The 25,615-nt window shown below is 38.9% G+C and overlaps 1 protein-coding gene across 1 annotated transcript; it reads left to right on the top strand.

The window, feature by feature from the left end:
* The first annotated feature begins 87 nt into the window (after positions 1-87).
* LOC131197975 (vomeronasal type-2 receptor 26-like) lies at positions 88-25,615 on the top strand. Its single transcript, XM_058182482.1, has 7 exons — positions 88-112; positions 3,065-3,267; positions 6,181-6,440; positions 9,972-10,263; positions 12,696-13,481; positions 22,031-22,157; positions 24,720-25,615. The coding sequence occupies exons 1-7, from the start codon at positions 88-90 to the stop codon at positions 25,613-25,615; spliced, it is 2,589 nt and encodes an 862-aa protein (XP_058038465.1).

Here is a 25,615-nt window from a genome sequence, read left to right as displayed (position 1 = left end):
TTGTAATTGGGAATAAATTTATCTTTCGTAGATAGAAATTCCAGTGCTAAATGATAAGTTGTAATTTCCTCAAGATAGTCAGTAGCGATGTGGAAACCAAGGCTAACATTCGGTAAGATTGAGGACTGTTCATTGATCTCCTTTACAGCAAATGCCAGAGCCAAAGCGTGTTGGTAATTATGAGTGAGAAACCTTCAATGAGAGTTATAAATTATGTCCATATATTTCTACTTCAGAATTTGACAGTTGTTTTATTTTAGTTTTTTACAAACACACACACAATCTAAAGCATATTGATTGTTCTGGATATCTGTAATGTAATCTTTAGCAAACAATAGTCCGAGATTTTATGAATTAGGAATCACACTAACAAGCATTTGTAGTTTGCTTTCTTTTCTGTTTGAGATGTGTTTTCTAGAAAACTGTCAAAATTCATGATGAGATATCTCTTCTAGGATTAATTTAGAAGTTAGCAATAACAAGTCAGAGTGAACAGAAGGGGAAAGGAGTCCTAATAGCTCTATGTTTTCCCTCTTATGGACATAACATTTTACAATCAACTTGACATTTAGTCTTTGTATTCTGTGGAAACGGTCTTCCATTTCCATTTAGTTTATTTTTTATTTATTTATTTATTTTGTCAAGCGTATATAAGATAACAGGCAAAAGTATAAACATAATTAGAATACATGAAAATAGTAAGTAAGAAGGAACATTAGGACAGGGATGATAGGCATGCTGGTGCACTTATGAATGCCCCTTATAGACCTCTTAGGAATGGAGTGAGGTCAACAGTAGACAGTTTAACGTTAAAATTTTGAGGATTTTGGGATGAAACCACAGAGTCAGGTAGTGCATTCCAGGCATTGACCACTGTTGCTGAAGTCATATTTTCTGCAATCGAGTTTGGTGCAGTTTGCCTTGAGTTTGTATCTATTGTGTGCTCATGTATTGTTATGGTTGAAGCTGAAATAGTCATTGACAGGTAGGACATTGAGGCAGATAATTTTATGCACTATGCTTAGGTCAGACTGAAGTCGGCGTAGTTCTAAGTTGTGTAAGCCCAAAATTTGGGGTCTGGTGATGTAAGGTATTTTATTGTGGGTAGAGGAATGGAGGACTCTTCTTGTAAAACATTGTCCTATTACATTTCATTCCTCGGTAAGACGACAGGAAAGAAAATTTAAAAAGTACCAGAGTACGTGTAAACTATTTTCATGACAACCCCACAGTCTGGATGAGTCATGTTTTTCCTCTCAAGAAGCAGGGGGACAGTGAACGTTTGTGGAGAAAAAAGACTCATCTGTCGTTGCTGTTAAAAGGAACTGCTTCATTTCAGGAAGTCAAGGAAGGAAGGAAGGAAGGAAGGAAGGAAGGAAGGAAGGAAGGAAGGAAGGAAGGAAGGAAGGAAGGAAGGAAGGAAAGCATTTAGGTGGTGATAGGGATGCACCTGAGAACGAAGATACTTACAGGTATTGATCAAGCACATCATGAGAAGGAAAACTTTGAAAAGTATTCTCGTTTGAAAGAAAGAAGATCTGATATATAATAGCAGCAATGATTAAGTCCCCGGACTGATAATATTTGTGTAAAATCAGAAGAGGACCTCTGAGATTGCAATTGAGAACAGGAAAATTGCACATTATCTCAGGAAAAAAGAATAAAACCAGTGTTCTGAATAAAAGCAACTCAGGGTAAAATATGCTCATTGCAGACATCAAACTATAGCTCCACTTTTACCATTCCACTGATCAGCTGGGTCATAATCATAATAAGCTATTAAGAATGTTATTTAAAATGAAGTATCACAGATTAAATGTGCATCTTTCGTGTTCTCCATACATGTAACGTTGCACTTCTGAGCTAATATTAATATGACACATATTTTAATCTGTGCTCATAGTTTTCTCATGTTTATTGGGATTCCCTTGAGACAGGGAAAAAAGAACAATGATGATACCAAAGCTACAATCACTTGGTAGATAATAGCTTACTTGCAGTGCTATTATTCTTTTTTTTTAATTTGCATTTATATCCCACCCTTCTCCGAAGACTCAGGGCGGCTTACACTATGTCAAGAAATAGTCTTCATCCATTTGTATATTATATACAAAGTCAATTTATTGCCCCCAACAATCTGGGTCCTCATTTTACCTACCTTATAAAGGATGGAAGGCTGAGTCAACCTTGCGCCTGGTGGGATGTGAACCTGCAGTAATTGCAAGCAGCTGCTGTTAATAACAGACTGCATTAGTGTGTTGAGCCACCAGAGGCTTTATTGACTATCAAAAGGAAACATGTTGATTTTATCTTAGAATAGCTCTTAAAAATTTAGAACAGCTTTTAAAACTTTAAAACATGAAACATAAAATGAGGGACCAGTATATTCACAGAAGAAGAATATCTGGGGACATTTTGTTTCAAAGATGCTATTATGTTGGGAAGGTACATATCTATAATCAGGTTGATTGATTGATTGATTGATTGATTTCATTTATTTGCCACCCATCTCATCACAGGTGACTTTGGGCAGCTTACAATACTGAAAGCAATAAAACCGTATTTCTAATAAAATAAATAAATATTTCTAATAAGAATAAAAATACAACTTATAATTAAAGTTGGAGGGAGAGGGAGAAGGATGCCTTGGGAGATGTGTGATCTGTCAGCTTTGGAAGCCATACTAGGTTGGAAGCTCCCGCGCTACCACTTTCTCCTATGTGGGAAAGTAGGAGGGGGGATTTAATAGAGGGGCCCATTAGACATAATAACATTCTTCCTGCCAGTCAAGGTCAGGCTAGTCCTCCATCTGGAGAAGGAGTGGCCGGAGTAATGTCTCAAGATGGGACAGTTGGAGATTGGAGCATGTGATCGACAGAAGGGTCGGGGCGGTGTTGGAGTTTGTTTTACTGAGGGAAAAACCGGATCTCTCAGATTTGGATTTCCCCAGATGTGCCAGTTTACCTATCCTAGTAAAAGAACTTTGAAAGATGCTTGCTTCAGAGTCTTTAGTTGGCGAGGGGGTTTTCTGGAACGCTGACATGATTTTCTATTGGTATTACAGATGAGAATGCTGAAAGGATCTGCACAGGAGAAGAGAAGGTGGAGATTCTTTCTCAAACTGTGTTTGAAACCACCCTTACAGTATCTACAAGGCTGTCTATGCTTGTGACACATGCTCTGAGGACCATGCGCTCCTCCAAACTCAGAGAAGATCAAATAATTGATGAAAAGAAAGGGAAACTCTTCCTTCAATCACAGTGGCAGGTAAGGTTGATTAAAGCAAATTTCCGGAAGTTTGTGTAAAAACAAAGTGATCTGATGGATTTCTCCTTTTGTCAATATTTTTATGAAATTCTCATCTCAAAAATTTCCAACTGCATAAATTACCCCCAGCATTTAGCCTCATCTATCTCTACCCCACTTCATCTCCAAGCTGTGTCAAGCCTGAAATCCTGTGAAAAGAAATCCCAATAGAAAAAAAAAAACTACAGAAAAGAAAACAGCCACAGCCAAGTCAGCTTTGGGATTGTCAGAGAGGAGATGGAAGTGGTTACTTCAATCACCATGCATATATTGTTCACTAATCTTTGTAAGAATTAGTACCTTTGAACTGTGGTGCTGGCATAAATTATTGGGTATGCCATGTACAGCCAGAGTAACTAACAGAGAGGTGTCAAATCATATAAAAACCGAATGCTTAAATCATAAGACTACATCAGATTTACTTTGGCCATGTTATGCATGCAAATTCATTAGAAACTGCAGTGATGCTAGGAATCGTTTATGGAACAAGAAGGGGCAAGCAGAGAACGCTCTGGCTTGATAACATCAAACCTGATACAAAGTTAAAGAACTAACAATTGGAAGAAGCTGTGTGTTGTGCCTCGCTCGCCCCCCTCGCCGCAGCCAGGCCCTTCTCATCTCCTGCCAGACACTGATAATACAGGAGAATGTCCTGGCATGCCTCCAGCCCCCAGTCCTGGCACCATGCCCGGAGAAACTGAGCAAACAAACCTCCCTCCGATAGCATGTGCGCCTGAAGCCAGCCACGAGCTGGGATTACCAACAGCTGGGGATGAAATGATGCAGTGGACAGATCCTCGCTTCCGGAGAAGGGAGAGGTGATGTCAGCAAAAGGAAGGGAGGGGCAGGCCTGGATAAGTGCTGAGTCATGGAGCCACACCCCATGGCCTATATAAAGGATGTGCTTTCTGGCATTCTCTGAGTCAGGCAAAGTCTAATCTGGATTGCTGAAGTCACACCTTGGATTCCTGCCTGCCCTGAGGACTCTGATAGGACTTTGGCAGAGCTGCAGAGGCACGCTTGAAACGGACTTCCCCGCCCCGGCCGTCAGAGGAGGAGTGGGACACAACACTGTGCTTGATAGGGTAGCATGGAGACCACTTCCCTATAAAGTCACCAAGAGTCAGACACAACTAAATGGTTAAAACAACAACAATGTCACTGTTTTAATTTTGGAAGGACTGAGACTCACAGAGAATAACTTTTCTAGACAATCATAAATGGGCCCATTCACTGTTATTTCCTAGTGAAATGTAAACTAAATCTCAGGATCCAATGTAGGCTTTTCCTGAGTGATAATATTATCTCTTAGCTACTATAGTTTTCTAGGTCTCTATGAGAGTGTTAAGAATTACTGGCCGGATGCCCTTCCTGTCACCAATGCGGAGTTCGCAGCAGATATATTCTCATTGTGCCCAGAGAGAGAAATATTTGCCTTTACCTGGGATTGAACTCACAGCCTTCTGATTCTGAGGCCACTCTAGGCCACTGCACCATTCAAACTGTATGAAGGAAATGGACATATAAAATTGCTTGAAGTTATCCTTTTACTATCTTTTAAAGGAAAACCTCTGGTTTGACAGAAGGTCCACCTTGGCCTACATTTTTTTTGGTTTGTTGGAGGATTTTCTACTATTCACTTTTTATGCAAGCAGTATGAATTCACAATTCTTGGACTGATCAGAGCAAAGTGATTTGTTGGATTTCTCCCTTATTAGATTTTGTGATGGCATTTTTATCTGAAAACTTCAACTGAAAAAGTTAGGCAATAGAATAGAAAATACATGCCATAGAAATGTATTTCCCTTCCCAGTTTTAAACAGTGTAAATTAACAGCTTACTGGTTAAAATGGAAAAGACCAAACTGAGGGTTTTTTTAAAAAAAATAATTTTTAAAATAATGTTTATTTTATTTTATTTTTAAAAGACAAAAACAAAAATGAAATATTGACACTTTCTTCTTTCCAACAGTTTCGCGTTGATGATCAATACTTATACTTTTTCTCTCTCTTATCCTAATGTATCTTTTATACATATATTTCTAATAAATCATATATATATATCACTATAATAAATTATATTATTCTAATTATTTTATTTACATATATACTTAGATATACACGTGTACCCAATTTCCTTTCCACAATTTCTGTTTCTTCCTATTTGTTCTTCTATTTCTACTCCTAGTTTATCCGTTATTTAATCTTTCCTTGCACCTTTTCCTCCAAACATTTATACCATCTCTCCCATACTAAATAATATTCTGTTTCCTCTTTTTCTTATATCTCCTTTGTAAGCTTATCCATTTCTGCACATTCCATGATTTTTCTAATTACATTGTCTTCAGATAGTATATTATTTTTCCAGTTCTGTGTGTAGACTATTTGTGCTGCTGTAACTATGTGGATCATTAAATACCGTATTTCTGTTTCATGTGACCCTGGAATTATTCCCAGTAAAAATGTTTCTGGCCTCATTTCTATATGCTGATTTATAATTTCTTCTATTTGTTTTTTTTTCCCCAATATTGTTCCGCTTTATGACAGGACCACCACATATGATAATACGTTCCCTTTTGTTGTTTACATTTCCAACATAGTGGTGAAGTATTGGGGAAAATCTTTGCCAATCTAGCTGGTGGCAGGTGCCACCTATAAAACATTTTATACATGTTTTCTTTATAGGGTACAGACATTGTTAGTTTATAATTTGTATTCCATAATTTCTCCCACTTATCTAATTCAACATTATCGCCGAAATTTTTTGCCCAAATTATGTTTTCTTTGACTACCTCAGAATCAAACTAAGTTTTGATCATATAATTTAAGGAATCCTGTTAACTCATTGGTGTCTTTTGTTCTCTTCTTCATTTAGCTCCACCATTTTTTTCAGAAAGTTTCCTTTAACAACAACAACAGTGCCAGGGAAGAGATTTCCTTTGGCCCCAGTGGAGAATTAGTAACTGAATTTGATATTTTCAGTTGGGTCACATTCCCAAACAAATCCTTTCTGAGAGTCCAGGTTGGGAAAATCGACCCCATGGCTGCCCCAGACAAGTTCCCCACCCTTTCTGTCGCCATGAGGCAGGTGTTGGGGCATGGATGGCCTGGCTTCAGGGGTCCTGAAGTAAGGAGGTAGGGCAGGTCCAATCCCCACCTTCCAGCAGTGGCAATGACATGCTGCACAGGGAGCATGGGGTAACTCCACCACCACATCACCATACCCCATAGCTGTGAGGAACCAGAAGAAATGGGTGGATGAGTGGGCAGCTGCGTAGGATCTTAAGTAGGGCTTATTATTGAGGGGGGGATTAAGCATACAGATTAATGCATGCTAGGTCTTATTTTCAGGATAGGTTTTATTTTCAGAGAAACAGGGTAGCTAGATAGATATTAGACCTGTTCTTTTAAGTGAGCATAAGTCACATCATACTCTTTAGAAAGCAGAGCTGAAATGCTTCTGGTTTGGACAGGTTCGGCCGATCTGGAAGCAATAGTGGCGGGTAGTTCAGAGAACCGGTAGTGATGGTCGCCGTTAAACCTGTTTTTAACCCTCTGCACATGCGCAGAAGGGTTTCCGCACGCACAAAGGGTCCATAAATTATTAGATCTCTCAGCGGCTTTTGATACCATCAACCATGATATCTTGCTGCACCGGTTGGAGGGGTTGGGAGTGGGAGGCACCGTTTATCGGTGGTTCTCCTCCTATCTCTCCGACCGGTCGCAGACGGTGTTGACAGGGGGGCAGAGGTCGACCGCAAGGCACCTTACTTGTGGGGTGCCTCAGGGGTCGATTCTCTCGCCCCTCCTGTTCAACATCTACATGAAGCCGCTGGGTGAGGTCATCAGTGGTTTCGGGGTGAGTTATCATCTGTACGCTGATGACACTCAGCTGTACTTTTCCACCCTGGACCACCCCAACGAAGCTGTCGAAGTGCTGTCCCGGTGTCTGGAAGCCGTACGGGTCTGGATGGGGAGAAACAGACTCAAGCTCAATCCCTCCAAGACGGAGTGGCTGTGGATGCCGGCACCCCGGTACAGTCAGCTGCAGCTGCAGCTGGCTGTGGGGGGGCGAGTTATTGGCCCCAACGGAGAAGGTGCGCAACTTGGGTGTCCTCTTGGATGGGTGGCTGTCATTTGACGATCATTTGGCGGCCGTCTCCAAGAGGGCCTTCCACCAAGTACGCTTGGTGCGCCAGTTGCGCCCCTTCCTTGACCGGGATGCCTTATGCACGGTCACTCATGCCCTTGTCACTTCCCGCTTGGACTATTGCAATGCTCTCTACATGGGGCTGCCCTTGAAGTGCACCCGGAGGCTGAAGTTAGTCCAGAATGCAGCTGCGCAGGTAATAGTGAGAGCAACTCATTGCTCCCATGTAACACCAATCCTGCGCAGTTTGCACTGGCTTCCTGTGGTCTTTCGGGTGCGCTTCAAGATTCTGGTTACCACCTTTAAAGCACTCCATGGCTTAGGACCCGGGTACTTACGGGACCGCCTGCTGTTACCTTTTGCCTCCCACCGACCCGTACGCTCACACAGAGAGGGCCTTCTCAGGGTGCCGTCCGCCAAGCAATGTCGGTTGGCGGCCCCCAGGGGAAGGGCCTTCTCTGTTGGAGCTCCTACGCTTTGGAATGAACTTCCCCCTGGTTTACGTCAAGTGCCTGATCTTCGGACCTTTCGCCATGAGCTGAAAACGCACTTATTTATTCAAGCGGGACTGGACTGAAATTTTATAGGGTTATTTATATTTTAAGATTTTAAATTGTTTTAAAATTTTGGCCACATTATAATATGCTTTTTAATTTCTCTTAATGTTTATATATTGAATTTTACTTGGCTGTACACCGCCCTGAGTCCTTCGGGAGAAGGGCGGTATAAAAATCGAAATAAATAAATAAATAAATAAATAAATAAATAAATAAATAAATAAATAAATAAATAAATAAATAAATAAATAAATGCATATGATGTGCGCATGCACGTGATGCTCATGCGCACTTCTAAACCAATAGGGAAGAAAAGTGGATTTCACCACTAGAAAGACTCATTTTGAACTATATTTGGCAGACTCAAGGAGATGAACCTACTCTGCTTTGGATCCCTGTCTTATGGAATATTCCAACATTATTTCCCTCTTTCAAAGCATCTTTGATCTCAATCACTTATGTTAAACCGCCACTTTTCATAGCAGAATTTGCTTTAAGCAGAAGACTGAAAAAACTGACTGTAATCCATGAACTTCGGTTCTTTTAAAATTGTGTTTTAAATCAATAAAGTTTGGAATCTGATTATAGATATGTATCTGCCCAAAATGGCACCACCTTTAGAAAAAAATAAAAGTCCCAACATTTCTTCTTTGGTGCATATGGGGCTTCCCCCATTTTCTCAATCAATATGTTTCGTTTTGACATTTTGCACAGAAGCAAAAATAATAATAATACTATTACACATAAACTATTATCTTCTAAATTACTTATTAAATTAAGTACCATCTTTGTTCCTTTCTCCCTATCTCAAGGGAATCCCAGTAAAGATGGAAAAAACTATGAGCCCAGGTGAAAAAACTGTATTACATTAATACAGGCAATAAAATACAGGTTTACAAGTAGAGAGAACAAAATAGAAGCATGTTTAATCTGTGTTACTTCGTTTTAGATAATATTCCTGAAAGTCTGATCGATGATGACCCAGATCATTATTTGAAAAGTAACATTCATACTATACTTTGATATTTACAATGCCCATATTTTATACTGAGTTGCTTCTGTTCACAACACTGATTTTATTCTTTTTTCCTAAATTGATGTGCAGTTCTTCTGTTCACAACTGCAATCTCAGAGATCCTCTTCCGATTTCTCACAAGTACTATCAGTCTGGAGATATAATTGTTGCTGCTATTATATATCAGGTCTTCTTTCTTTCAAATCAGATCACTTTTCAAAGTGTTCCTTCTCATGATGTGCTTGATCAATACCTGTAAGTATTTTAAAAGTATATGAGTCGTATTTTACTCTCACCCTCATCCCTATCACCACCTAAAGGTTCTATTTTTTTTTCTTTCTCTTCACATTTCTGCTCAAATTAAAATGCTCACCATACAGCCCATTGAAATTGTCCTTAGTCATGTATAAATTCCAGGATTAAAAGACACTTAGCCTCCACTAATACTGCAGTCATAAATGAGGAAAGAATGCATCATGACTTTTTATTTATCTATTTTTATTTTTTTATTTTTATCCCACCTTTATTATTTATAAAAATTATTCAAGGGGAAAAACAAATCCAATTGACCTTCCTCCTGTTATTTCCCCAATAACAAAAACTCTGTGAGGTGAGTTGGGATGAAAGAGAATGACTGGCTGAAGTCATCCAAGAGGTGAGACTTGAACTCATAGTCTCCCACCTTTTACCCTAAACCAAACCGACTCAGATTGACTGTCTTCTAGAAGAATATTTTTAAGAAGAAAAGAAATAAGTATACAAATGTTGTCTCAGTTCAATCTTAGCTACCCGTTCCCAATATTAGTGCTTCCCAATCAATACAACCTACTGCTATTGTTTGCTAAAGACCACATTACATATATCAAGAGCAGATAATGTATATAAAATTAAAATGTCATTCTGAAGCAGAAACGTATTGACATAGTTTATAACTCTCACTGAAGGTACCTCATTCATAATTACCAACATACTTTGGCTCTGGCATTTGCTGTTAATGAGATCAATGAACATGCTGGAATCTTACCCAACATTACCCTTGGTTTCCACATTGCTACTGACAATCATGAGGAAACTACCACTTATCAATTAGCAATGGAATTTCTATCTACAAAAGATAAATTTATCCCCAACTACAAATGTAATGATCAGACCCACACGGTAGCTGTCATTGGAGGACCCCGTTCTAGGACCTGTCTGAACATGGCAACCAGTCTGTGCAACTACAAATTTCCGCAGGTGAGACATAAATATGGAGCAAGATGTTAAGTTCCCTTGCTCTTGAATGACTTCAGATATCAGATCTTCATGAAAACTCTCTTTACAAAGATCCCAGAAGCCTGAAACATTTGAGACAAGAAGGCATCAAATTTATGAAAAGGAAATCATCAAAATTGCTACCCTATTGAGTAGCCCTTAACATAAGGGCTACTCAATGAGTAGCCCTTATGTTAAGCTCTAAAACTGTTCGCTAAAACTGTAGCATTGTTTTCTTTTCTGTATTGCACCCAGGCACAGAAATGTTTATTAAACAAACACAAAAGCACTGCACAACGTTCTTTAGAATAATTCCTTTTTTCCTTTTATTGCTTTCTTACTCCCCATGCTGAGGAGTTTAACGGTTATCTATACGATAAAATCGTTCAGCTTCGGGATGGATTGGATCAAAATTGGGTAGATCCAGGCGAGAGTTCCGAGACCCGTCTTGTTGAGGTGGTTTGGGATAACTTTGACCCTGTGACTCCTGAGGACATGGACAGGTTGCTGGGTAGGTTGAATGCCACCACATGTTTACTGGATCCGTGCCCCTCCTGGTTGGTGCTGGCCACGCAGAAAGTGACACGAGGCTGGCTCCGGGGGATTACGAATGCTTCTTTGTGGGAGGGGGTCTTTCCCGCTGCCTTGAAAGAGGCGGTGGTGAGACCCCTCCTCAAGCCTTCCCTGGACCCAGCTGTTTTAGGAAATTACCGCCCAGTCTCCAATCTTCGCTTTACGGCAAAGGTTGTAGAGAGTGCGGTGGCATGTCAGTTACCCCAGTACCTGGATGAAACTGTCTATCTAGACCTGTTCCAGTCCGGCTTTTGGCCCGGATACAGTACGGAGATGGCTTTGGTCGCATTGGTGGATGATCTCTGGAGGGCCAGGGATAAGGGTTATTCCTCTGCCCTGGTCCTATTAGACCTCTCAGCGGCTTTTGATACCCTCGACCATGGTATCCTGCTGCGCCGGTTGGAGGGGTTGGGAGTGGGAGGTACCATTTATCAGTGGTTCTCCTCCTACCTCTCTGACCGGACGCAGATGGTGTTGACAGGGGGGCAGAGATCAACTCCAAGGTGCCTCATGTGTGGGGTGCCGCAGGGATCGATTCTCTCTCCCCTCCTGTTCAACATCTATATGAAGCCACTGGGTGAGATCATCAGTGGTTTTGGGGTGAGATACCAACTGTACGCTGATGACATGCAGCTGTACTTTTCCACCCCAGGCCACCCCAGCGAAGCTATCGAAGTACTGTCCTGGTATTTGGAAGCCGTACGGGTCTGGATGGGGAGGAACAGGCTCAAACTTAATCCCTCCAAGACGGAGTGGCTGTGGATGCCGGCACCCCGGTACAGTCAGCTGCAGATGCGGCTGTCCGTTGGGGGCGAGTTGTGGGCCCCGATGGAGAGGGTGCGCAACTTGGGCATACTCCTGGATGGGCAGTTGTCTTTTGAAGAACATTTGACGACCATCTCCAGGAGAGCTTTCTATCAGGTTCGCCTGATCCACCAGTTGCGTCCCTTCCTGGACCGGGATGCCCTATGCACGGTCACTCATGCTCTCGTTACCTCTCGCTTGGACTATTGCAATGCTCTCTACATGGGGTTCCCCTTGAAGAGCACTCGGAGACTCCAGCTAGTCCAGAATACGGCTGCGTGGGTTATCGAGGGAACGGTTCGGAACTCCCATGTAACACCTATCCTGCGCAGACTGCACTGGCTACCTGGTGCGCTTCAAGTTATTGGTTACCACCTTCAAAGCACTCCATGGCTTAGGACTGGGATACTTACGGGACCGTCTACTGCCGTCTTCTACGTCCCAGCGACCGGTGCGTTCCCACAGAGAGGGACTCCTTAGGGTGCCGTCAGCCAAACAATGTTGACTGGTGCCCCCAGGGGGAGGGCTTTCTCTGTGGGGGCTCCTACCCTGTGGAACGAGCTTCCCTCTGGACTTCGACAATTACCTGACCTTAGGACCTTTCGCCGCGAACTTAAAACCAATTTATTTCGCATGGCTGGACTGGCTTGATTGTTAAAATTTTAATTTAATTTAATGGATTTTAAATTTCTGTAATTTTATAGGGTGTAATTTGTATTTTAAATTTCTTTGGCCAATTGAATAAGTTTTTTAAGGGTTGTTCTTAATATTGTATGTGTTTGTGTTTGTATTTTATTTGGTTGTTCACTGCCCTGAGTCCTTCGGGAGAAGGGCGGTATACAAATTAAAATATTATTATTATTATTATTATTATTATTATTATTATTATTATTATTATTATTATTATTATTATTATTATTATTATTATTATTATTATTATTATTATTATTATTATTATTTAGATCACATATGGATCAGCTCCATTGATGAATGATGAAATAGCAGCACTGTTTGTCAAATGGATGTTCCCCGTTGAGGTGCACCAGTTTAATGGAATACTACAATTGCTGTTGCATTTTGGATGGACCTGGGTTGGGAAAGTTTGTTTAGTTGAGGAAGAAAAAGAGAGATTCATTCAAAATAGCCTTTCCATGTTTACAGAGAGAGGAATCTGCTTTGACTTTATAGACAGTATCCCACAAATAACCTATGGTAATTTAGCTGCTGAAATGGTGGAGGAGGGAGATAAATTATACAAAGTCATCATGAGGAGTACAGTCATTGCAGTGATCTTGAATGCTGAAATTACAGGCCTGATGTCTTTGAGAATAATGATCTATTTATTAGATTCTGAGGATATTCCCAAGGAGAAAAAAGCCAAAGTCTGGATCATGACAGCCCAGATGGAATTCACCTCCATTCTAATGCAAAGACCGTTGCCCATCATTTTTCTCCATGGTGCTCTTTCCTTTGCAATTCACTCAAAGGAACTGACAGGGTTCAAAGAATTTATACAGAAGAGAAATCCAAACTTAGAAAATGAAGATGGCTTTATTAGAGACTTTTGGAAAGATGCATTTGAATGTTCCTTTTCCACTGCTATTACAGATGGGAACGCTGACAGGACCTGCACTGGGGAAGAGAAGCTGGAATCTCTTTCTCAATCTATATTTGAAGTGAGCACAACTGGCCACAGCTACAGCATCTACAATGCAGTCTATGTTATGGCACATGCTCTGAGGCAATTATATTCCTCCCAGTTCAAATATGGGGAAAGAATTAATGAGAGGAGATGGAAGTTTTTTCTTCAGTCACCATGGCAGGTAATATTGGCTAATGAAACATTCTGAAAGGTAATCAATCAGGTGATATGCTTAGTGCAACAAATATAAATTGGGGAACGGTTGCCTCTTTTAAAGTTGGTGGAAATAGTCCATCTTAAGAAGTTACTTCTTGCTTTTTGTGGTTAATATGAAGGACAATTTGCAGAGTTCCAGAAAACCCCAACTCCAATTAAAAACTCTGAAGCAAGCATTTTTCAAAGTTTCATTTATTGAAATAGGTGTACTGGCACATCTGGGAAAAGCCGAATCTGAGAGTTCCGGATTTCCTCTCAGTAAATCAAAACCCCCAAAATCATCCCCTCACTCATCAGTCCATCACATGCTACAAACAGCATTTGTCCCATCTCGAGACATCATTCTAACCACTCCTTTTCCAGATGCAGGATTGTCCTGACCTTGATCAAAATATCCCTCCTCCTACTTTCCCACATAAGAGAAGTTGGCAGCGTGGAAGCTGCCGGGGTTAATATGGCTTCCAAAGCTGACACAGATTATTTTGACTGCTATCTGAAAATATTTTTTAAAAAAAACCATTAAGTTTTTGTAAAGTTATTTCAACATTCAGGTCAATTGTCCAGTAATGGATAGAATGGTATTCCTTCAAAGTAGATTATCTGTCTCTATCTCTCTCTGTCTCTCTGTCTCTCTCTCTGTGTCTCTGTCTTTCTCTCTGTCTCTGTCTCTGTCTCTGTCTCTTTCTCTCTCTCTCTCTCATCTCTATCTCTAATTATCAGCCTGCTTCCATTGAGGACCTGTATACTGCACAAGCCAGAAAGAGGGCTGAGAAAATATCCAGTTTACCTTGTACATAAACTTTTTTATATTCTCCCCTCAGGACATCACTATAGGAAATTGCATGCCAAAACAATCAGACATGAAAACAGGTTTTTCTCCCCATACCATCACTCTGCTAAACATATAATTCTCACAGTACTGTCTTAGAATAGAATAGAATAGAATTTTATTGGCCAAGTGTGATTGGACACACAAGGAATTTGTCTTGGTGCATATGCTCTCAGTGTACATAAAAGAAAAGATACGTTCATCAAGGTACAACATTTACAACACAATTGATGATAATATATCAATATAAATCATAAGGATTGCCAGCAACAAGTTATAGTCATACAGTCATAAGTGGAAAGAGATTGGTGATGGGAACTATGAAACGATTAATAGTAGTGCAGATTCAGTAAATAGTCTGACAGTGTTGAGGGAATTATTTGTTTAGCAGAGTGATGGCCTTGGGAAAAACTGTTCTTGTGTCTAGTTGTTCTGGTGTGCAGTGCTCTATAGCGTCGTTTTGAGGGTAGGAGTTGAAACAGTTTATGTCCAGGATGCGAGGGATCTGCAAATATTTTCACGGCCCTCTTCTTGATTCGTGCAGTATACAGGTCCTCAATGGAAGGCAAGTTGGTAGCAATTATTCTTTCTGCAGTTCTAATTATCCTCTGAAGTCTGTGTTTTTCTTGTTGGGTTGCAGAACCGAACCAGACAGTTATAGAGGTGCAAATGACAGACTCAATAATTCCTCTGTAGAATTGGATCAGCAGCTCCTTGGGCAGTTTGAGCTTACTGAGTTGGCGCAGAAAGAACATTCTTTGTTGTCCTTTTTAATGATGTTTTGATGTTAGCTGTCCATTTGAGATCTTGCGATATGATAGAACCCAGAAATTTGAAGGTTTCTACTGTTGATACTGTGTTGTCAAGTATTGTGAGAGGTGGAAGTATGGAAGGGTTTTTCCTAAAGTCTACCACCATTTCTACGGTTTTGAGTGTGTTCAGTTCCAGATTGTTTTGGTTGCACCACAAGGCTAGTCGTTCGACCTCTCGTCTATATGCGGATTCGTCATTGTCTCGAATGAGACCAATCACTGTTGTGTCATCTGCGAACTTCAGTAGCTTAACAAATGGATCATTGGAGATGCAGTCATTGGTATACAGAGAGAAGAGAAGTGGGGAGCACACAGCCTTGGGGGCCCTGTGCTAATTGTACAGGTATTTGATGTGATCTTGCTTAGCTTCACCTGCTGCTTCCTGTTTGTTAGGAAGCTTGTGATCCACTTACAAGTCTGTTCCGGTACCTGTAGCTGGTTTAGCTTAGTTAGAAGAATGTCTGGAATGATGGTATTGAATGCTGAACTAAAGTCTACAAAAGGACCCTTGCATAGGTCTTTGGAGACTCAAGATGTTGTAGGATGTAGTGCAGAGCCATATTAACAGCATCATCTGTTGATCTATTTGCTCGGTATGCAAATTGCAAGGGGTCTAAAAGCGGATTCGTGATGGTTTTCAGGTAGGAAAGCACTAGCCTTTCAAAGGTTTTCATGACTACAGATGTTAGAGCAACTGGTCTGTAGTCATTCAGTTCCTTGATGGTGGGCTTCTTGGCACTGGGATGATGGTAGAGCGTTTGAAGCAAGAAGGAACATAGCACATCTCTAGTGATTTATTGAAAATATGGGTGAAGATGGGGGCCAATTGGTCAGCACAGATTTTTAAGCAAGAAGGAGTTATCTTGTCTGGGCCTGGAGCTTTTCCTGGCTTTTGTCTGTGAAATAGGTCCTGCACTTCCTTTTCTGTGATAACTAGGGGTTGTGAACCCAATGAAATGGGGTCAGTTGTAGGAGGCTTGGCTGTTGTTGGTGTGTCTGAGATGGGGGTTGTGGAGATAGGTGGCTGTAGTTTCCTTTCAAACCTGCAGTAAAACTCATTCAGGTCATCTGCCAGTTGTTGATTACCTTCAGCCTGGGAAGGAGGTTTGCCATAGCCGGTGATATTTTTAAGAGTTTTCCACATGTTTGCTGGTTCATTTGCTGAAAATTGATTCTTTAGCTTTTCAGAGTAGCTTCTTTTTGCTGCTCTTATCTCCCTTGTTAGTGCATTTCTGGCCTGATTGTACAGCATTTTATCACCTTTTCTGTAGGCTTCCTCTTTGGAATGTCGTAGCTGCTTAAGTTTAGGTGTAAACCAAGGTTTGTTATTACTGTGTATTCGCAAGTTCCTTGTAGGTACACATAGGTCTTCACAGAAGCTGACATATGATGTTACAGTATCTGTGAGTTCATCCAGGTCTGCAGAGGTATCTTTAAAAATATTCCAATCAGTGCAGTCAAAACATGCCTGTAGCTTTAATTCTGATTCCTTTAGTCTTATGCCTAAAGATATCTAACTATGTAGTAGGACAGTATTACTATCATCTTTCTATTACCTACTCCTATTATCCTTTCCTATTACCTACTCCTACTCCTTGGTATCATGTGACTATAACTTTGCTGTTTTTATTTTATGAATTATGATCGTATCTTATGATTTATGATTTAGCAATTTGTTGCTTAATGTCTGTGGAGAGTCTAAGTCATCCAGGTCATGGTTGTCCCAAAGTTGCTTTTTCCAAGGACAACTGGATTTTGTTTTTCCTTGAAGACATTTTGCTTCCCATCATAGTCCTTTCAGCAGATCCAAGGAGGTTTCCCACCCATTTGTACTATTCATGTGACCCTGAGGGCACAGATAAACCTCCAAATGGCCTCAACTTCTCTCAAAATAAGTGCTAACAACCAAATGACTAAAAAAAAAATTATAAATCCTTCCATCCTCCACCATTCAGTCAGAACTGAAGAAGCTTCTTGGATAAGTAGGGAAACCTCTTCAAGGAAAAAAATAAAGTCCAGATGCCTTTGGAAAAGGCAGCTTTGGGATACTTCATTGTACACTTAGTATGTGCACTGAGAGCTTATTCACCAGAGACAAATTCCTTATGTGTCCAATCACCCTTGGCCAATATAGAATATTCTATAATGGGAACATGGAGAACTCTCCAAAGATATGAAATGGTTTGTGTGGATGTACATATTTAATGCATGATATTTGACAGGTTGACATGTAAAATTTTCAAATGTACTTGGTAGCAGCATTATTTCTCACTGTCTTAATTTCAGAGAGACTAAGATACAGAGGGAACAAATTTTCTAGGCAGTTATAGATGAACCCATGCACTTTTATGCCTAGAGAAATGTAAATTAAATCTCCAGATTCAGTTTAGGACTGTCCTGATGTTTGGTACAATCTCTTAGCTACCATGATCTCCCAGGTGTCCATAAAAGTTTGACTACTTTTCCAACTTCAATTCCCCCGTCATAATATTCTCACCATAAGGCAAATTGAAAGAGAGAGAAAAAGCAAATTTTGGGGAAAAGAGAATATTATTAGTTCCATTGATAGCAAATTTGCCAATGAATCATATGAAGCTTTTTTTTAAATTATCTTTTCAATATTTTAAAGTCCTTCTTTATTTGGAAGAAATGGCCTAGAGTTCTCTATGTTGATTTTTTTAATCTTATCTACATTTTATGGAAGCAAAGTGAATTCCTAATTCCTAGATTGTTCCATTCATCAAGACAGTGTAATCTATCAGATTTCTCTTTCTTAATTTTGTTTCAGTTGAAAATAAAGTTAGGCCGTAAGGTAGAAAATGCATGTGGTAAAGAACGTATTTCTCTACCCATTTTAAATGGAGCAGAATGATGAAAATACAAATTTCCATTGACCTTAAGTCAATGGAAGACTTAAGTGGACAAGAGCAGAAAACCTGGTTGAGTATTTTCAGACCTTTTATTTTTAATAAATGAACTTGAATTAAAGCAAAAAGTGATTGAATGAACTATTTTTATAAAACTTTTTCTATTCTCATTGATTAAAATGAGCTTCAGTGCCCCCTAGAGGCACTCATGGAAGGACAATGAATCGGACAAAGTAAATGAACAGAACGAAGAGTGACCTTGATAGTGTCTGCTGAATTGATAAGAAACTGTTTTGTCTCACAGACTGAGATAAACTGAAATTATTTTTAATACAAGCTGGAACAGTGTATTCTTTGAAGTTTGCAAAAGAAGAAGTACCATCTTCCATCTAATTGTGCTTTTGGGATATTTTCTATTTTTTTTTTCTTGTTGAGACAATAATGCCTAGATTTTATTTGCAAAATTTTAGTTATTTTTCTTTTCTCATCTTAAACTTTCTTTTTGGCATAAATAAGTGGCTGGATTGAGTTGTGGGTTTTTTTCTCTCCTTTTCTTCTTTGTTGTGATTTTTCTATTTTAACTTTTCATTAGAGGTAATGTGGATTAAGATAAGAAGAACCTGAAGTGTAAACAGCAAAGGTGAGAGTGGGACTGGGATTATAATATCTTTTTCAACTTTTCCTCACTAATTGTTTCCTTTTTTTGTATCCCCCCACATCCTTCTTTTCAGTTGGTTGGTCCCTTTTTAAATTTTTTTTAATCCTCCCAATGGGGGGAATAAATATTTGGATTACAAATTCAATTTGGATTACAAACCTGGTGGATTATAACACTAAGAAGATACAAGATGAAGAAAACAACAACGCAAATGTCCTCTACAGCTTTCCCAACACTTTTAGCTTGGCGGCACAGAGAACATTTGATACTATGGCTATGCAACTGGAATTAAAAAAAATATGATGCAGATGTTTCATGAAGATTTCAAAGAAAGAATAGGCAAAATAGATGAGAGAATGGAAAAGATAGAAGGAGATGATTGGAAAAAATGAACAAGAAATTCAAAAGGTGGAAGAAAACCCAGAATTGACAGAAAAAAAGTGGGAGAACTTGATGACAGACTTACAACATCTGATAAAAATCTGGAAAAAAATGATCTCCTTGGAGATGGATCGTGCAGATTATTATCTAAGATTTCAAAATGTAGAAGAAGGGGGAAAACCTAGCTGAGATAATGGCAGGAATATTGGAAGCAATGGAGGAGGCTAAAGAAAAGATATTAAATGAGATTTATGAGATATTCAGAGTACATACCAGATATGCTGGTTATAAATAAATTACCTACAGAGGTGTATGTAAGATTTACCAAGAAAGCAATAAAAACAGAAATATTACAGACAGCAATAAATACCCCAATAAAGTATAAAGGTAGAGAGACAAATACGTAGAAGAGTCAGAGATCTGAGAAAAGGATATCAGCTCCTGACAAAATGTTTAATTAAAAAAGGAGTGAATTTCAGGTGGTTAATACCAGAAGGAGTACTGGTGAACTGGCAGAATCAAAGACACAGACTAGACTCATTAGAAAAAGCGGAGTTATTTTATGAATAAAATTTGGGGTTTCAAGAGGAGAAACTGAGAGAGGAAAGAGAAATCAGATACCAGGAAGAAATGTCAAAAGAAAAAGAAGAACAAGTAAAGGAACAAGAAGAAAGAGCATTAAGAGAAGGGGCAAGACAGAAAGATGTCAAAGATCAAAGAGAGCCAAAAATGACAAGATCAATAAAAGCTATTAACAAGTAAATCACGGAAGAAGAAATAAAAGCAATATCGATAAACATAAATGGACTAAATTCATCAATAAAAAGGAAAAAAACTTTTAATAAATTGGATAAACTAAAAATGGACATAATTTGTTTACAAGAAGTTCATATTAGAAACCAACATAAAAAACTTATGCAACATTCAAAATTGGGAGAATTATCTACTGCATTGATGTATCAAAGTAGAGGTGTAGTATTATATATTAAAAAGACACTAGAACGTAAACAAATATTTGCTGATGAAGAAGGGAAATAACAATGAACTATAAACAAATACTTGTAGTAGTGATATAAGCTCCAAATGATAACCAATATGATTTTTATGGAAAATTATACAGGAAAATAATCAAATTTGAATATGAAAATAAAAGTATAATGGGTGATTTTAATGCAATAATAGAAGTTGATCTGGATTATAAAAATTACAAAGATGAATAAGAAAGCTAGGAAAACTCTTCCAAAAGCCTTTTTTACAATGGTGGAGGAATTAAGTATTCAAGATGTTTGGAGAGGAAGATATCCGAAAGGAAAGCAATATACTTTCTATCAAATAGACATATGTCATGGTCTAGAATAGACATTGTGTGGATGTCAGTTGATTTATTAGCTAACGTGCAAGATATAAACATTGAATATGGGCAGATCACAAACTGATTAAAATTAAATGGAAGGGACAAAAAAAAGAGGCTGAGATGGATATTGATTCAAACATATTAAACAAAAGAGTTTCAACAATATATGGAGAAAGAACTGAGCTTCTTCTGAGAAAATAAAAAAGACAGATACCTCATTACAATGTATGGGAAGTCAATTTGAAAGGAAAAAAACAACCTGAGATTGCTATTCCTTTCAAAGAATTCTATTAACTTTCTCCTTCCCTCCCTCTCTCTCTCTCTCCCTCTTCCTCCCTCCCTCCCTCCCTCCTTCTTTCTTTCTTTCTTTCTTTTTTTCTTTCTTTCTTTCTTTTCAGCTCCATCATTTTTTGCAGCAGATCTCTTTTAATAACACTGCCGGGGAACATATTTCTTTTGGCTCCAATGGAGAATTAGTAACTGGGTTTGATGTTTACAATTGGCTGACATTCCCAAATAAGTCATTTCTAAGAGCTAAAGTTGGAAAAATTGAGCCTATGGTTCACCCAAACAATCTTCTCACCATTTCCACAAAGGACATTATTTGGCCCCACATCTTTAATCAGGTGTGACATATTTTTTCACTATTGTGAAATCATTTCTATACACACATGTTTATGTTTAAGTTGATTTTAACTAGATGTGATCAATTTTCACTTTTTATTAAATCTTTCCACTACTAACCAATGTATGTACTTTTTTTCCTTATGTGCAATTTGAACATAAATAATATTTATAATATGGTATAATAATAACATATTTTGGGGGGATAGTGTGATAATATAGCCAAACATGCTTCTGCATTAATACTTACATTAACTGCTTATTATACTGTATAAATCAGAGCATAGTTCTTAGCTTCTGATACTTCCAAACTGTCTTTACGTGTAGCTTGCTCCATATCAGGCATGTACAAATAGGACAAGCTTAATGAAAATAAGCTCCAATTACTGTATAAAGTTGGCACCTCTGCCAATATTTTCATGGATTCTATATGAACTGTACCAAGTACAGAAAGAGCTCAAAGAAGACTAGGAATCCAAAATAAAATTGGAATCTTAAGGAATCTGTGCTCTAAAACTTCCAGAATTAAAAGCTCTCCACAATACCTTCTGCAGTGGTGGGTTGCTAACGGTAGGGTCCGGTTCTTGTAAACCGGTAGTAAGAATGGTGGGAGGCTCCACCACCCACCCAGACATCATCAAATGTGATCTACACATGTGCAGAAGCACACGCTCCCATTGCAAACCGGTAGCAAAGGTAAGTGGAACCCATCCCTGACCTTCTGGTACTGATTTCCTCAGAACAAATCTTAAGATTATTATATTGGGCACAATCATACAACTATTCTAATAGGTATGAGCTATGAGTAGTTGAGAGGTTCAGTGGGGAATTTAAACCAGGGGGAAATTTGGAACACCAAAGTTTAGGTATGTCTAACACCAAAGGTATGTGGAACACCAAAGAGTTTAGGTATGTCTAACCGATGAAAAAAACAATCCCCCAAAATAAATTTGTCATGTAGCAGAATTCTGATTTAATTTATCCAACAGACATTGCCTCTTTCCATCTGTAACAAGAAATGTCCTCTTGGCCATAGCAAGATAAAAGTGGAAGGGAAATTATCCTGCTGCTATGACTGCACACGGTGTCCGGAAGGGAAGATAGCTGACCAAAGGGGTAAGCCAAGGAACATATTGAGATATCAATGTTTAAATAAATATAAATGGCTCTGAATTTTCAATTAGTGATGCAATGCCTCAAAATGTTGCAGTGCCTGAACATGCTAAGATTGTATAATTTAGTAATGAAAAATTTGAACAAGTTACTGGGGTTTCCAGGGAAGAAATGGCGAACAGAAGAAAAGCAGAGCTGCTGTGCCAGAATAAAGAGCTAGGAAAGTAAACCTTTTCAAAAAATTCCTCTCCAAACAATAAGAGGAGAGAAAGAGAGCTCCAGATTTATGGTCCTGGTGATGACATCACAAGAGCAGTCTTCAGAAGGTTTAGAGCTCTGGAAGGTGCGGGAATTGCTATCTTGTTCAAACCACACTCAGCATTTTAAAAGGGGCAGTATATTTGCAGACTTCCTTTTTAATCACTTTTGGAAAATTCTTGTTAACTGTTTTTATGCAGCTACTTTCTTAAGTCTGGGAGTTTCATTACAAGCTTTGTGGGGTGATCAATTTCCTATCAAGTGCCAGACCAATCTTTATCCTACCCCAATGGTTGGGAGAAGAGCCAAATCCCACAAATGCACTGGTTGATACAGGGCTTTAAACATAAACAACCAGCAGCTTGAGTTGAATGTTGAAATGACTGGGATCTGTGTAGTTCACACAGAAGTAATATAACTCAGCCGAACCGTAGGGTGTCCAGAAATACTTTGCTCCTGTAGTCTGGACCACTTGCAAGTTTTTGATGGTTTTCAAGGGCAGCCTCAATGCAGTAATCCATATGGGAGATGTGATGGGAAGAAGGATTGACCCAGTCGTGAAATCTGAACCGGTTTGCTACCGGTTTGCTGGCTGTGCATGCATGCTGTGCACCAAACACGCGCTGTGGGCATGCACAGTACGTGCCAAAAGGAGGCTTGAAAAGATAAGTAAAACAGCAAGGGGGGGAATCAGCTGTGCCACGCAATTTAGTTTCATTAGAAAGCAGGCTTTCCTGCTTTCTAGCAAAGCTAAACCGTGCAACACAGCTGATCGTCGGAAATACTGGTTCGGAGGAACCGGTAGCTTTTTTTAAACTACCAGTTTGACCAAACTGGTAGCTTTTTAAACTACTGTTTCAGCCAAACTAGTAGCTAATTCCCGGTTTGCCCAAACCTGTAGCAATTTTTACTACCAGTTTGCCCGGACCAATAGTTTTTATCACTACCAGTTCACCCTAACCAGAGCAAACTGGTAGCATTTCACCCCTGGATTGACCTTGAGAGTGCCAAGGAAAAGCCACTACCAAGGCAATAGTTAGATAAAAGAAAAATGTGTCCAGGACAGAATTTCTATATTTTTAATCTAAAAGTGCATCTCTCATCCCTCCATTTATTTTTATGAGAACTAGGAAGGCCCTGTAGATGTTTGCTGCATAAATAATATTGCACCAGACTTAGGATATTATTATTATCAGTATATACTTTATTCATTAAACATGAGACTCAGTCAACCGAACATTCAAAAATGCAGCACAAATACTATTATTATTATTATTATTATTATTATTATTATTATTATTATTATTATTATTATTATTATTATTATTATTATTATTATTATTATTATTATTATTATTATTATTATTATTATTATTATTATTATTATTACTACTACTACTACTACTACTACTACTACTACTACTACTACTACAATGGCAATGGCAATGACAATGACAATGACAATGACAAAACAATAACAATAACAATAACAATAACAATAACAATAACATTGTTATTTTATCATAAATATCATTGACTGGCACTAATGGTTGATACGGGTTGCTGCCAGCGTCCTAGGTATGAACCAAGAATCTTCTTAAAATATACTTAAAATATGTTCTGAGTAGTGCAAACTTTTGCAGTTCTGCTGGTGTTATTGCAGGAAGCTGCAAATTCTTGATGTATTTTATAAAATTATTGGACAATATACCAAGTGCCCCGATGACAATGGTCATCACTGTTACTCTTACTGTTGTAGTTTTTGTTGTTGTTGTTATGACTTCCTCCTTTCTCTTAAGGTCAATCATTCTTTCTGTACATGAAGTAATTAACTTTGGAGGTAGATGTAAAGCTCAGAGCTTACTGAAAGTAGGCACTACAGAAGATTATATAGATTGTATTATATATTACATATAATATATAAAAAGTTATATATAAAAGAGCCAAGATGGCACAGTTGTTAGAGTGCAGTACTGCAGGCTACTTCAGCTGACTGCTAGTTTCAGTTCAGGAGACTGAATCTCACTGGCTCAAGGTTGACTCAGCCTTCCATCCTTCCGAGGTGGGTAAAATTAGGACCCAGATTGTTGGGGGTAATATGCTAACTCTGTAAACCTCTTAGAGAGGGCTGTAAAGCACTATGAAGTGGTTTATAAGTCTAAGTGCTATTGCTATTAAATTAAGGGGAAAAAAACCTTTTATCCATGTAATTAAAGTAGCTTGGTATATCTAGTTTGTGGTTCATGATTAATGCTTAAAAGCAATAATGTTTTATGACTTGTTTTGTTTTTATTTCTTTTTCCCTAGACTTGGATGACTGTTTTTCATGTCCAGAAAATCAATATCCGAACAAAGAACAGGATAGTTGCTTTCCTAAAAGGATAACTTACTTGTCTTATCAAGATCCTTTGGGTGGTTCTTTGGCAATAATTGCAGTCTTCTTTTCTGTCATGTCAATTTTGGTACTGGGGATCTTTATTAAAAACCAGGATACTCCCATAGTCAAAGCCAACAACAGAAACCTCACCTATATTCTTCTCATTGCTCTCTTGCTCTCCTTCCTTTGCACTCTGCTCTTCATTGGGCAACCTGACCAAGTGAAATGTCTCATGCGACAAACTGCATTTGGCATCATATTCTCTGTTGCTCTTTCTTGTATACTGGGGAAAACAACCATTGTTGTTCTTGCTTTCATGGCCACCAAGCCGGGTTCCAAAATCAGGAAATGGGTGGGGAAAGGGCTGGCTATCTCTATTGTCCTATCTTGCTCCCTCATGCAATTCTGCATTTGCGTGATGTGGCTCGAAATTTCTCCTCCATTCCCAGATTCTGACCTGCACTCCATGGCTGAAGAAATTGTCCTGCAATGTAATGAAGGTTCAACCGCTATGTTTTATACTCTGCTTGGCTTTATGGGGTTCTTGACTGCAGTCAGCTTTACAGTGGCCTTCTTAGCTAGGAATTTACCAGACAGCTTTAATGAAGCCAAATTTATCACCTTCAGCATGTTGGTCTTTTGCAGTGTTTGGGTGTCATTTGTTCCAACTTATCTGAGCACCAAAGGAAAATACATGGTGGCTGTGGAGATCTTCTCCATTTTGGCTTCAGCAGCTGGATTACTGGGTTGCATCTTTTCCCCCAAATGCTATATCATTATTCTGAGACCTGATTTAAATAAGAAGGGGCAACTAATAAAGAAATAA

This window comes from Ahaetulla prasina, chromosome 4 (genome assembly GCF_028640845.1).
Source record: "Ahaetulla prasina isolate Xishuangbanna chromosome 4, ASM2864084v1, whole genome shotgun sequence".
NCBI lineage: Eukaryota > Metazoa > Chordata > Lepidosauria > Squamata > Colubridae > Ahaetulla > Ahaetulla prasina.
This window is presented reverse-complemented; position numbering and strand designations above follow the sequence as displayed.